Source organism: Solea solea, chromosome 11, assembly GCF_958295425.1.
Source record: "Solea solea chromosome 11, fSolSol10.1, whole genome shotgun sequence".
Taxonomy (NCBI): domain Eukaryota; kingdom Metazoa; phylum Chordata; class Actinopteri; order Pleuronectiformes; family Soleidae; genus Solea; species Solea solea.
In genome coordinates, this window is record NC_081144.1 from 25,682,343 (window position 1) to 25,695,326 (window position 12,984).

The 12,984-nt window shown below is 43.6% G+C and overlaps 1 protein-coding gene across 1 annotated transcript in view; it reads right to left on the bottom strand.

Annotated features, from left to right (window-relative positions):
* The window catches only part of LOC131468358 (ERC protein 2-like), a 194,558-nt gene that overhangs the window by 72,779 nt on the left and 108,795 nt on the right, over positions 1 to 12,984 (bottom strand). The window contains exon 18 of the mRNA XM_058642483.1: positions 3,865 to 4,012. Within this exon, the coding sequence (XP_058498466.1) occupies positions 3,865 to 4,012 (148 nt within the window). The remainder of the gene's footprint in view (positions 1 to 3,864; positions 4,013 to 12,984) is intronic.

Consider the following 12,984-nt stretch of genomic DNA (forward strand, 5'->3'; position numbering starts at 1 on the left):
ACTGTTAGTTTAGTGAGTTAGGCCCTAACTAAACTGTTAGTTTAGTGAGTTAGGCCCTAACTAAACTGTTAGTTTAGTGAGTTAGGCCCTAGTTAGAGCCTAACTCACTAAACTAACAATTTAGGTAGGGCCTAACTCACTAAACTAACAGTTTAGTTAGAGCCTAACTCACTAAACTAACAGTTTAGTTAGGGCCTAACTCCCTAAACTAACAGTTTAGTTAGAGCCTAACTCACTAAACTAACAGTTTAGGTAGGGCCTAACTCACTAAACTTACAGTTTAGTTAGGGCCTAACTCACTAAACTAACAGTTTAGTTAGAGCCTAACTCACAAAACTAACAGTTTAGTCAGGGCCTAACTTACTAAACTAACAGTTTAGTTAGAGCCGAACTCACTAAACTAACAGTTTAGGTAGGGCCTAACTCACTAAACTTACAGTTTAGTTAGGGCCTAACTCACTAAACTAACAGTTTAGTTAGAGCCTAACTCACTAAACTAACAGTTTAGTTAGGGCCTAACTCACTAAACTAACAGTTTAGTTAGAGCCTAACTCACTAAACTAACAGTTTAGTTAGCCCCTGAGCACAGGCCCCCGGTGATTTCCCTCCACTGGACTCGTCTCTGGACCTTCTGTCTTTCTCAGCTCGTGCCAGTTGTCATCTCCTCTTCCGTGTCCCTTCTCCAGCTGTTTTGGAGCTTCCTCTCTTTCGTCTGCCCTGTGGATTCCAGGTTAAAGCCTGGTGTGTAAATGCTGGATGGCAGCTTGTGTGCACTATCCAGGACCATTTCCTCTTGAGGATCAGACTTCCAACTGGGTTCTGTCCTGCTCTGTCCCACAGCTGAAAGTTGCTGATGTTGTCTGACCACTTGATTTTAAAACTTCTTCCCACACAGGTGTTTATGAAGGTCTGTATCCTGTGCAGCGTTTGTTGTTCTCCATGTCTCAGATCCGCCATCGCTCTGGAGGCCCAGACGTTCTTTAGCTCGATGCTTTCTCTATCCTGACATTTTAGATAAATATATTTAATGATATAATTAGATAAATGCATAAAGTTAAACTGCTGTGGAGTTGTAGCGATCGTCAAAGTCACATTTGACCCAGGCAGCAAATCAAACTAAACAACAGGCAGACTCTCTTTTGTTTACGGGCTTTCTTCTGCTCATCATCAAAAAAATAAGGCAAAGGCAAGAGACAGAATATTTACATTTAATTGCTTGCTTACGCACGCAGCTCGGCTCCACTGGCTCCAGAGTCTGTGATCCGTCAGTGCATCAGAGCCTTTCTTATCAACGTCTTCAAGAGTTTACACACCGTGAGGCGACACTTGATTGCGGTATTTCGTTAGCGAGCTGAGCTAACAGGCTGTTTTTTTACAGAAGCAGTTCTCACTGACGCAGCGGTGAAGACAAAAATCCATCTCTCAGCAGAAAGACAGAGGACGGACGCTCGAGGGTCCAATAATGAAAAGGGAAAGTGAAACTATGAGAGAGACGGAGCCACAAGAATTCATCGTTCCTCAGCTTCAAAGCACCAGTGACTCCGTTATCCATCACTGGGATGGGACCACTCGGAGAATTCCCACATGGGGACACATTTGTTATGCCTCTGCTCGGGAAATCTAAACTGTGTGTGTTTGTGTGTCTGAGGCCTCAAAGGGAAGCAAGTTTTTCTAAGGCCGCCTGCGCTGTGCACACACACGGACACACACACGTGACCTTCCAAAGGAGGGATGTGGGGGAGGTCAGACAGGGCGCGACTATCTGTAAATCTATCTGCTGTCTATATATCGGTTTTCCCTCCGGAGACCCAGAGTGCCATAATTCTTCGGCATTTCCTGGTCAGTTTCCTGGCTGGTGGAGGAGCAAAGGAAGGTGACCTATCCTTGATATGTGTGTCACTGGGTCAGAAGACAGAGGGCCGGTGTGTGTCATGTCCAACAACACAAACCTCCAGAGAGCTCACTCCGAGGAATGGAAGGAACCCAAGTCGCGCAAAGAGGAACTTCTTACCTTACAACGTCCTCAGCGTGGACGGATGACAGAGCAGCACACATTTAAGGGCCCTGGTGCCAAGTGGTTGCTCATGGAAACACAGTTTGCATGGACGTGAAGTGAGCGGTCATTAGAAAGACTTCTTTTTGTGCTTTAAACTGAAGTCTGAGCTGCTTTGTGAATTGCTGACGAGCTTCTCGTTAAGTGGCCCTCACACACACACACACACACACACACACGCACACACAGTGTGGTCAGCGCTGACTTTGTGTCAATAACCCATGAAATGCTCTAAAAACCGTGCACTATTCCTTAAAGAGCTTGTGCTAAGTGGTCGTAGCACTGCCTGGTACACAGTTGCACACAGTTTAGTTGTGTGGATTTAAATTGTGTGCATGTGTGCACACAAAGACTTTGTAAGAAGGTTTGCATGCATGAGAAAATGGAGACAAAGAAAGTTTATGTATGTGCGGCTCGCTCATTCCTCTCCCCGTCTCCTCTTCCTCTTCTTCATCTTCATTCCTGTGCTCGGGGCCCGGGGGCCACATCGGGTCAATTAGAGAACTCATCACATCATCAGGTGGACGGTAAGTGCTCGTTACCCGATGGGAAAACATGACGCATCCAATGGCGATAAACAGATAATAGGCTTTCCTTGAAATTCCACGAGCAGAATTGCACCCCCCCAGGACCTGTTTACCACTTTACGAGACACTCGCAAACATAGGTTTGCTGTTAAACGCGCAGGCAGCGCGGTGCATCTGTGGACCTTTAGACTTACCCCGCGTTTCCCAGAAGCCCCTGTGACTCAGGGGAGCGTACACGGTGACTCCCCGCTGTTGCCTCATTATCGTTAGCGCTCATGTTCGCCCAGTCACTGATGTGGTCTGACCAGACCTTAATGGTCCACATACCTCACCAATCAGCCGGGGGCTGGTATTGGTATCGAGAACCAGGACAGCACAGGAAATAATCTGAGTGGGTTTAGATATGTGTCAGGCTGTGCTGGGAATCCGCCCGTGACTCATCGTTAATCCCTCTGTGTGTGACTCCAGCACAGAAATACGCCTGATTATGGCATCATTGTTAAACACAGAGCTGTTATATTGCGTCACTTGCTAAGGAACTCACTCCTCTACACCAAAGTCCATGGAGAAGTTCACAGGTGTTGTTTTGTGAGTTCCGTGTATGAGCCGCTACCATTTACATCAGTGATACGAAGAAGCAGACGAGGCAGTAGCAGACCACCAGCTCCTGCCTCCCACTCAGCTAAAAACAGGGGTTTTCTCTATGGACTTTGGTGTGGGAGAGTGACAAACTTCAGTTTCCTTTCAGAAAAGGCAAAACAGAGAGAAAATGTATTCTTAAGATAGCGTGCAGTGATTTAAGAGGCTACCTTAATGTAGCTTACAGTCTCGGTACAGGGATACTTTAATAAAACCATGAAGTGTCCCTTTATGAAAAGAACTCTTCTCATGTGTTTATGTGCCTGGATTTGGAATCTCAGCTCTGACTTGACTGGTTTAACTTAGAATGAGTGAAGGCAGAGAGTGTGGTTCAAGGCAGGGAGGACATTCTAGTTAACGACCAGGAATCATTAACTATCTGTTCCTGGTTTGAAGTTCAAAAGACGACTCATGAAAGTGTTTAAATGCAGACGAGGCTTCAGCATCTGCTGCAGGTTTGACTTGTTAGACCTGCTTTGATTCTCAAAGTCACAATCTGTCCTAAATGGTGACCACAAAGCCAGGCATTTGCATTTGTGTCATGTGCAGGCCAGTCGACATGTTTTCAACCCAGAATTAAATTTGATTTTTCTTTCTTTTTTTTTCATGCATAAACAGCTTGTGGTAACATGTGAGGGGATGTACCTGCTGTTTGAGCTGGTGCATGAGTCTGTCCTTCTCCCTCTTCAGAGCCATCACTTCCTCTTGGGCTTTCTTCCTTTTGGAGGCGGACAACTCCAGCAGCGCAATGTTAGCATCCTTCTCGCTGATCGCTGCAAGTAACGTCTGCTGCCTACAGGGGGCGACAGAAGAGAACACAGAGTGGAAATATGTTAAAGCCAAGTTTGAGAACTTGAGACGTCTACTGGTGAAGTTAAGTCATGTCTAGTCAATTTTATTTATATAGCCCAACATCACAAACACAATTTGCCTCCAGTCTATACAGCAAGTGACACCCTCTGTCTTTAGACCGTCTGTCCTTAGACCGTCTGTCCTTAGACCATATGTCCTTAGACCGTCTGTCCTTAGACCATATGTCTTTAGACCGTCTGTCCTTTGACCCTCTGTCCTTAGACCCTCTGTCCTGTGACCCTCTGTCCTTAGACCCTCTGTCCTTTGACACTCTGTCCTTTGACACTCTGTCCTTAGACCCTCTCTCCTGTGACCATCTGTCTTTAGACCGTCTGTCCTTAGACCGTCTGTCCTTTGACCCCCTGTCCTTAGACCCTCTCTCCTGCGACCCTCTGTCCATAGACCCTCTGTCCTGTGACCCTCTGTCCTTAGACCGTCTGTCCTTAGACCGTCTGTCCTTAGACCATCTGTCTTTAGACCGTCTGTCCTGTGACCCTCTGTCCTTAGACCCTCTCTCCTGTGACCCTCTGTCCTTAGACCCTCTCTCCTGTGACCCTCTGTCCTTAGACCCTCTGTCCTGTGACCCTCACACTGAGTAAGGAAAAACTCCCTTGTACAGGAGACAACAAGGGAGAAACCTCAGGAAGAGCCACAGTTTGTCCTCTCCCAGGATGGACAGCCATGCTCACTTTTGTAGGATGTCCTCGCTAACAGCAGACTACATCTCAATCTCATTTGAGACTGAAGTCTGGAAAGAGTGACCGATGGACGTAGATGAAAAATCCCTCTGAGAGAGAACAATATTTTCACAGTATGTTTACAAACTCTGCCTCACCAGAAGAGAAACCAAATCTCTGGCAGACCCAGGTTAGGTGGAGTCTGAAGTGTTTGTGCATCTCCAGTCCAACATCCAAAAAGAACCAGTGGTCAGACATGTGGCTGGAAACCCCGTCAAGTCAACTAGGCTCAAATGAGAACATCATCATTAAAGCAGTACATCTCAAAAGTGAGCCATATTCACTCTCCAGAGTGAAAAGAAAAATGTTAAATTGTGGAAATGTTTGTTTTAGGCCTGAGAATGACACCAGTGCACGTCACAGTGAACCAGAACCTCAGCAGCTGTGAGTACGCAAACACACTCATTCAAATCTCCATGAACTCAGACGGAGGTTTCACCAAAGAAAGACACTTACGTCTTTGAAGTGGTCTTTGAAATGAAGCATTAGTGGAACCAGTGTGACTCACGGCCATGTGATTGTGTAATGGAGCCTAATAGAGGAGGCCGAGGAGGATATGACATCTTTAGTCTGCCACCACTGTGCGTGTGTGTGTCTGTGTGTGTGTGTGTGTCTGTGTCCACAGGTGTGGAGGAAACATACCACCCAGGTGTCATCATACACGCACACATTTACTCCCACAGGACAGAACAGATTTCGTAACCCGTCTTCGGAGCAGATCGGTGATTATTAGCCTCGTCATCAAACAGGATGTTGTAAATCCGGTGCGTTTGTGACAAACACACATTTTCCACCCACACTTGTAAACGCAGGAGCACAAACATATTCTCACAGACACACAAACACACACAAACACACATAAACACACACAGACACACACACAGACACACCGTGCTGACCTGCTCTGTGAATGTAGAAACACATTCATGAGTGTTGAGACAAAAATATAGAAACAAATATTGTTGAAACCTGGAGGGTCAGAGGTCACGCGATTGCTAGGATTCATGGGAAATGATGCAACCTGTCGATATCGGTCGGACCGGGGTGTGATCAGTGTCAGAACATCGACACTTTTTCACAGACAAAAATAAGACGTTAAGTAAATAAAAAGTACGTTATTTTGACGAAATCTACTGACAGCGAATAAAAACTAGATGAAAATGTTAGGGGCGGGAGAAACTGGTGAGAGAACCAATCAGACTAATCTCTTTGTCATCAGGTCAGGAGGTCAGGAGGTCAGGAGGTCAGACTGATGACAACACACGAGGAAAGAGGCAGAAACGATGGCTTTAGGAAGAAAGAGAACAATAATGCTATTTCATCAGCTCAGCTGTTAAATTTAAAAATGTAGATCAAAATGAAACAAACTAAAAATATCAATTGACCTGCTGAAGATAATAAGTCCAAGTGTTAATGTTTCACTGCCTTCAAACAAACATGGAACATGACTTTATTTGGTTGTTAAGTGGGCGGGTGACATAGGGCTGAAGGCGGGGTCACATCCAGGACAGGTCACCAGTTCCAGGGAGACACAAAGACAAACAACCATCCACCAGAGAGTGCTAACCACCACACCCACCGCGTGGCCCTGTGACTCCGCTGACCTCGAGGAAAGGAAAAAAAAAATCCATTTCATTTACCGTAAGTGCAGATCAACTTTTCAAAGGTTGAGGTTTTACGTCCATTTCTGCAGCAACATTTTCCAACACATTTCCAGGCCACTGGGACCTGTAATCTCTTTAGGGAGCTCTGGGTCCAGTTCAACGTTTCTTTCCAGTCAGAACTTCCTGTGAAAGTCAACCAGGAGGCGTCCTGATCACATGCCCATTTCACTCAATGGGCTCCTTTCAACACAACCTCAGGCTCCATGTGTGTGTGTGTGTGTGTCAGAACTCCTCGCCGTTTTCACCATTTCATCAGAAAAAAGAAAATAACGTCAAAAGAAACGAGATGTGCATAGAGTGAAAATATCTACGGACATTTATATACAATTACAATTAATAACCACAAAGCATTTTAGTGCCGGTGGTTTATTTATAGTCTTTGTCTCTGCGGAGTTCATGTGAATGAGCATCACAGGATTCTCCAGCTCTGACTGTGTTTAGGTAATGAAGGTATTTTAAGTTGGATAAACACCACGTGGCTCAAGTCCAGACTCTTAAAATCGCATTTGAAATCAGGAGGGCATTAAAGCAGCGTGGTGAGGTGTGTGTGTGTGTGTGTGTGTGTGTGTGTGTGTGTGTGTGTGTGCTCCAAATACGCTTTGGACTCAATTAAAAATTGACCTGCATTGGAGTGTTTTTATTCCATGATTCAAGTCCCTACAGAAATAACTCAATTGTGAAAATAAACATGCTGAAGTCAGAATAAAGTCCTGCCGGTCTGGGGCTGCACATTTCTGTGTTTTTAGTACAATTATCTGCACGCCGCATCTGGATTCTCCCGTACGAGGCCTTTAATAGGCCCCTCTGTGTTAGTGTGTGAGCCTGAGTGTGCGTGTGCACGAGTGTGTGTGTGTGTGTGTGTCCTGACGTGGATCGAAGCGGCTAATCACACCATTCATCATCGAACGGGATCGCCATGACACTTCTCGTCTTCCCACACCTCCACTGTTATTGCTTTTAATGCTCACTGTAATGGAAGCGCACACACACACACACATATATTAGACCTACACTGGTCCACTTGTACCACAGCAAGTGCTTTAGCCTGCAGGATTATTCTGCCTGACCTGGCCTTTAACAAAGTAAAATTGTTGAAATAATTCTTAAGATTATATAAAAACAAATCCACAGATCAAACCTTTTAAAATCCTTCTTCACGTGCTCCAGTTCTACATCCATGACTGAATAAACACAAGTCATCTGTGGCTGTGGGCGGAGCAGTGACAGACAGGTTACACTGCTGTGACACTCGTCTCATAACCACCTCTTTTCTTTAATTCATTCAGGGGAAAAAAAAAACACAATTTACACAAAATCATCTCATAAATGTGCTGTTCAACTCTTGACGGCGTTCCTCAAGGCTCAAATTTAGGTCCCATACCTTTTTAAAATCTCCACATGTTAACGTCGTCCGAAGACACGTGATAAACATCCGCCGCTACGCCGATGACGCACAACTAAACATGACACACTGTCCGTAACTTTCAGACGTCTCAAACTAAACCGAAATGCTGCACTAATAAACTCGGACTGATTGATTGATTATCAGTGGGTGTGGCCTGCTGTCCGATACCTGGTTTTCAGAAGACAGATCAATGTTTGCATTAGCTGATTTCATCGCAGGAGGTGCTGATGCTAAAATGGGTGGAGCACATGGAACATAGCTCTTTCATTTGTCACCACCCACAAACCTGAAGGCTTTTTAGTTAGACGAGGGTTTTATTCTATTCTTTATGGCTTTGAGTTTGTGTTTTTGTGTCTATGTTTTTATTTAATATTTATTGTATTTATTTTAATGTAAAGCACTAAGGAAAGCGAAAAGAAAAGAAAGGTTCTGGTCTGGAGATCTGATTTCAACACCAGAAACACCAAAGTATTAGATAGATTTACTGTATTTGCTCCTGCTAGCATGTTAGCAGGAGCAAACATGCTAGCAGCATAACTGCATGAGCATGTTGTCATTAAGCTCATGCAACTGAACACGCAGCATGAATAATGAGACTCTTAGCTTTTCCTCACTGAATAAAAAGTCAGCGTTTTTAGGATCTAAGAGGCCGATGTATGGAGTGCAGCGTGGAGAGGTCGGGGTCGCTCACCTCCGCCCCGGTTAAAGGAGCGCTTCATCTTATCTGTGTTTTCATCTGAAAAAGCCAAACAAAGATCCGTCTCTCTCTGAGTCACTTCATCAAGAGTCTGTTGGACGCTCATTCATCAAGCTGCTTCTCCTTAATCACCCACTGAGAGACACGGCATTAGTGTCAGTGGTACTTTGTTCCAGTGAGTGCTGAGTGTATCAATGGTTTCTAACATATATCTTTGGCCCCAAATGAACAGCAATGGTAATGATCGACATCTAAAATCCAAGCTGCAGCAGCTCTGTAACCAATGTAATATTATTTTAATGTTCAATTATAATTATTATCCATATACATGAATTTTAAAATGTTCTGTTTTACAAAACACCTGAAAACAACAGCAAAGTACATTATTATTTATTGATTAAAATGTTAAATTATTGTTATTTACTTGCATTCCTGAACAGAAATATATAACACATACATTTAATATAAATAAATCGTGACTTCTCAGAGAAGAAGCCCACATTTGGGTAGAAAAAGAAGAATTCACTTTGTTATTTGCCAAATAAATAACAACACAAATTTTAGTTTAAAACAAGTTTTAGAAACATTTCTATAATCTTGATGCTTTAATAACTGTGTTGTTTTTTTATCTAAACGCTGATTCCTTTTCACGTCGCTGTCTGAAACTTGAAAGCGAATGATACCAAAAACACAAGTGACGTGAAAATGCACCACGCAGGGTTGACAACTTTGTGACGTCATTAAAGTTCAGACTCTTTCTGGTGTTACCAGAGAATTTTGGACTCATCGTTTCACTAAAAACAAACAAACTTGGTACTCTTTAGTAACTCTGTTCTGGGTCCTAACCAGGGTAAAGGAGGATTGTTGGAATTGGAACATCAAAAAAAGGAGTTCATTTGTAGTTCTGAACATATTTCATGCAAATTAGGTGACTTATTAAATTAGAACTTCGTACAGCCCTTTGACCTGGTGGGGATTTGAACCTACAACCCTCCAGTTACAAGCCAAGTTCCCGTTCCACTTGGCCATCGCTGCCCCAACGACATCATTTAGCCAATATTTACCGTCTTCACTGAATAAGACGTGACAATGATGCTCTTCCTGTTCAGAAACAACAAGCTTTTGTTGATGTGTTTTTGAGGCTGTTGTGTTGCGTTCACACTGCACACACACACACACACACACACACACACACACTGGACACACACACAGACACACACAAGTCAAGTGAATGACTTCCAGTCTCCACATGAACACGGCTGATACCAGAGCAGCACAGCAGGTTCCTGCTGACTGATGTCTTCCTACGACAATTACAAGAGACATTATTATGATTAGCCAGACTGTAAACGCTGTCTCCCACATCCTCAATCAGTGTGTGTGTGTGTGTGTTTGAACCAGAATCACACTGGAGTCTTTAATCACATCTCATTTCATCAGCTATTATTTGGCTTTAACTGTAGAACACACTTGGACTGCACATAAATCTCACCAGACCAGATTCATCCATCTGATACACACACACACAAACTTGTTTTTATGTCTTCATGAGGACACATCATAGACATAATTCATTCCCTTTCCCTAACCTGAACTATCAAAACTAAGTACCTAACCATAACCCTAAAACCAGGTCTTAACCCTGAAAAAGTCTTTTAAGTTGTGGGGCCCAGACAAAACATAAATACAAGTACACACACACACACACACACACACAGAGTGTGCTATAATTGTAGGTCTTAATTATAAATGTTATGTCTGGGTCTTTTGTTATTGTGGTTATCGTACAGCTATTATTATTCATTTTACAATTAGTAATTACTAGAATCTGTTATGTTAACTTGCTTCATCCTCTTATTAAACAGCCCAGATCGAGGCCATTAAAGTATTCTTATGTTTTATTATTTTATTATTATGTTTCTCTCGCTTTCTTTTACAAGAAAAAACATTTGATTTTACTTGTTCTATTATCAGATACAGAAGGATTTCAACCAAACAAAATTTACTTTTCCCCAACCAAAGATACACGATAATCTACAATTAGAAAGTAATTGATGGAAGTATTTTGAAATGACAAAATCATGATAATTATACGGATAAATCTGGAAATCTTTCACACCCCAGTAGAAAAACAAATGGCTTGATTATGATTCATGTTGTCACTTTTCTTTTTTTTTTGCTCTTGAAATTAGATTATTATAGACATTATTTTATATTATTTTTTCACTCCAGATTCAGGCTGATATTAAAGTGTCATAGATTTAAAAGATGACATCCAAATATTTACTTTAAAAACGTAATGCAAGGATGGAAACGTAGAGAACAGCCTTTCAGAACACGATAGAATTGGGATCTACTCACTGAAAATGGGACCATAATATACAACATGGACGTCTCACCTCGTGACATCACACAGGAAAATAATCCTCATTCTCAAAGACTAAGATGCTCCCTGGTGGACACTGAAGAGAATGCAGGTCCCAGGCTCTTCTGCATTGGCTTCATATGTATAGAAGTACAGCCTCTGCCTCACACACACACACACACACACACACACGTGTATCTGTGTATCTGCAGGCTGATCTCGAGAGGTTGAAACCTCTTGCTTCTCGTTTTAACTCCCAGTTTAACTTGAAATCCTGAACAAACAAAGGATTATCTCCGTTTCCTGTCCGATTGGAAGGAACGGCAACCAAACGCTTTTTCATGACAAACTTGTCATCAGTCTTCATAAAAGTCCGACCCCATGCACCGAGAAGTCAAAATGGAGTCCAATAAAAGGAGGAATAAATCGTGCTGCTGGAAACCCCTTAAAAAAACCCTCATCTCCTCAGTTTCTATGAGATAACAAAGGTTTGGGCTGATAAGATAAACAGCTGTGCATTCAAACACATCCCACATGGCTCATATTTAATTTTAGCATAGCGAGAGAGCGTGAAGCAGGAGTGATATCTTATTTATAAAGGGTGAAATTCTCTGTCGGGCTCCAACATGTGATTCCAATTGAACCTTCATGGTCTCCTGGACATATTGAGACATTTGCGTCCACAGAGGTGGGAGATGGATGGCTAAAGTACATGACCGTGCGATGAGAGGTGAGAGGGGAGAAACGCCGAGGAAAGAAAAGTGAAAGAAGAGAACGGAGGGAAAGGGGAAGAAAAACGAGGAGCGAATACTTTGATGAAGACGTCTTTGTGGTCGGAGGACTGTGACGTCACAGGGACAGGTGGACGAGTGTTTGACGGGGGTGAAGACGAGGTCACGAGAGAGCGCGTGAGCATGTGTACATGTTCCCTCGCTCGTGTCGTGGTCGCCTGTTCTTCTTGAATGTGGCAGAACATGGACATGGACTCACTGTGAGACAAAAGTCTCAGCCAATCAAATCACGTCCAGAGTTTAAAGGTATAGTTCAGGTTTCAGGACAGACTTTTTTAATCATGTGTGAATCTGAATGAAGGTCCTTCAGACACTGAGGGAGCGTGATGTACAACTGCTGCTTCTCTGCACACAGGGTTCCCACACCTGGGTTGACATCACATTCAAGGACAGAATGTGCTGACTCAGCTTAAGACGGTCCATGATGTCTTTTCTCTTTGGTGAGACAGAGATTTCCCAGACATCACGTCGTCATTGTCTCTCTCTTTCTTAACTTTACTCGCTCATCGTTCTGCACGGGATCTCGCGTCAGCGGCGGACGGAGACACAGTGGACAGTGAGTCATGATGTCTCCACGTCTGTCCCGCGTCAGCCTCGTCTACGTACAACGCAGCGGGTGACGACATGAAAATAAAAAGCTGTGAAAAGACAGTTCCTGCATGAGCATTTCTCCAGGACACTAACCGCGTCTTGTCGTATTTGTTTACTCACAATAGTCCAAACACTCGTCCACCGTGATAACGGGACAGTGGCGAGGACATGACACGTGATCGCCGTCGTAATAACGGCTTCTTCACCGTTAGAATCACAGATATGATGCTTATCAACACTCTGGTCCTCAACCAATGTGGAAGCAATAATGTAACAGCTGTTTGATTCTCATCCAAAAAAGAAGAGAGAGAGAGAGGAGGTGGAAGAGATGAAGGCAACAGATAAGACGGAGTGCTACCTGCAGCGTATGAGGGAGGAGAATGGAGAGGAGGAGGAGGAGAAGAAAGGAGTGAAGGTGAAGATTTAAGAGTCCCAGTCTCCCCTAAATCAGCTCAGTGTACTCCATGTTGTTATTCCTGGGCGTCACGGCTGAGGAATACATGTTTATAATTTGTGTTATGACTTACTTGAAATTATGAGTGTGGAGAGTCAGTGGGACAGAAACAGATGCGTCGACGCGATGCCCGAGGGAACCATCAATACTGTCTGCCCCCGAGTGTGTGTGTGCGCCTGTGTGTGTGTGTGTGTGTGCGTGTGTGATGC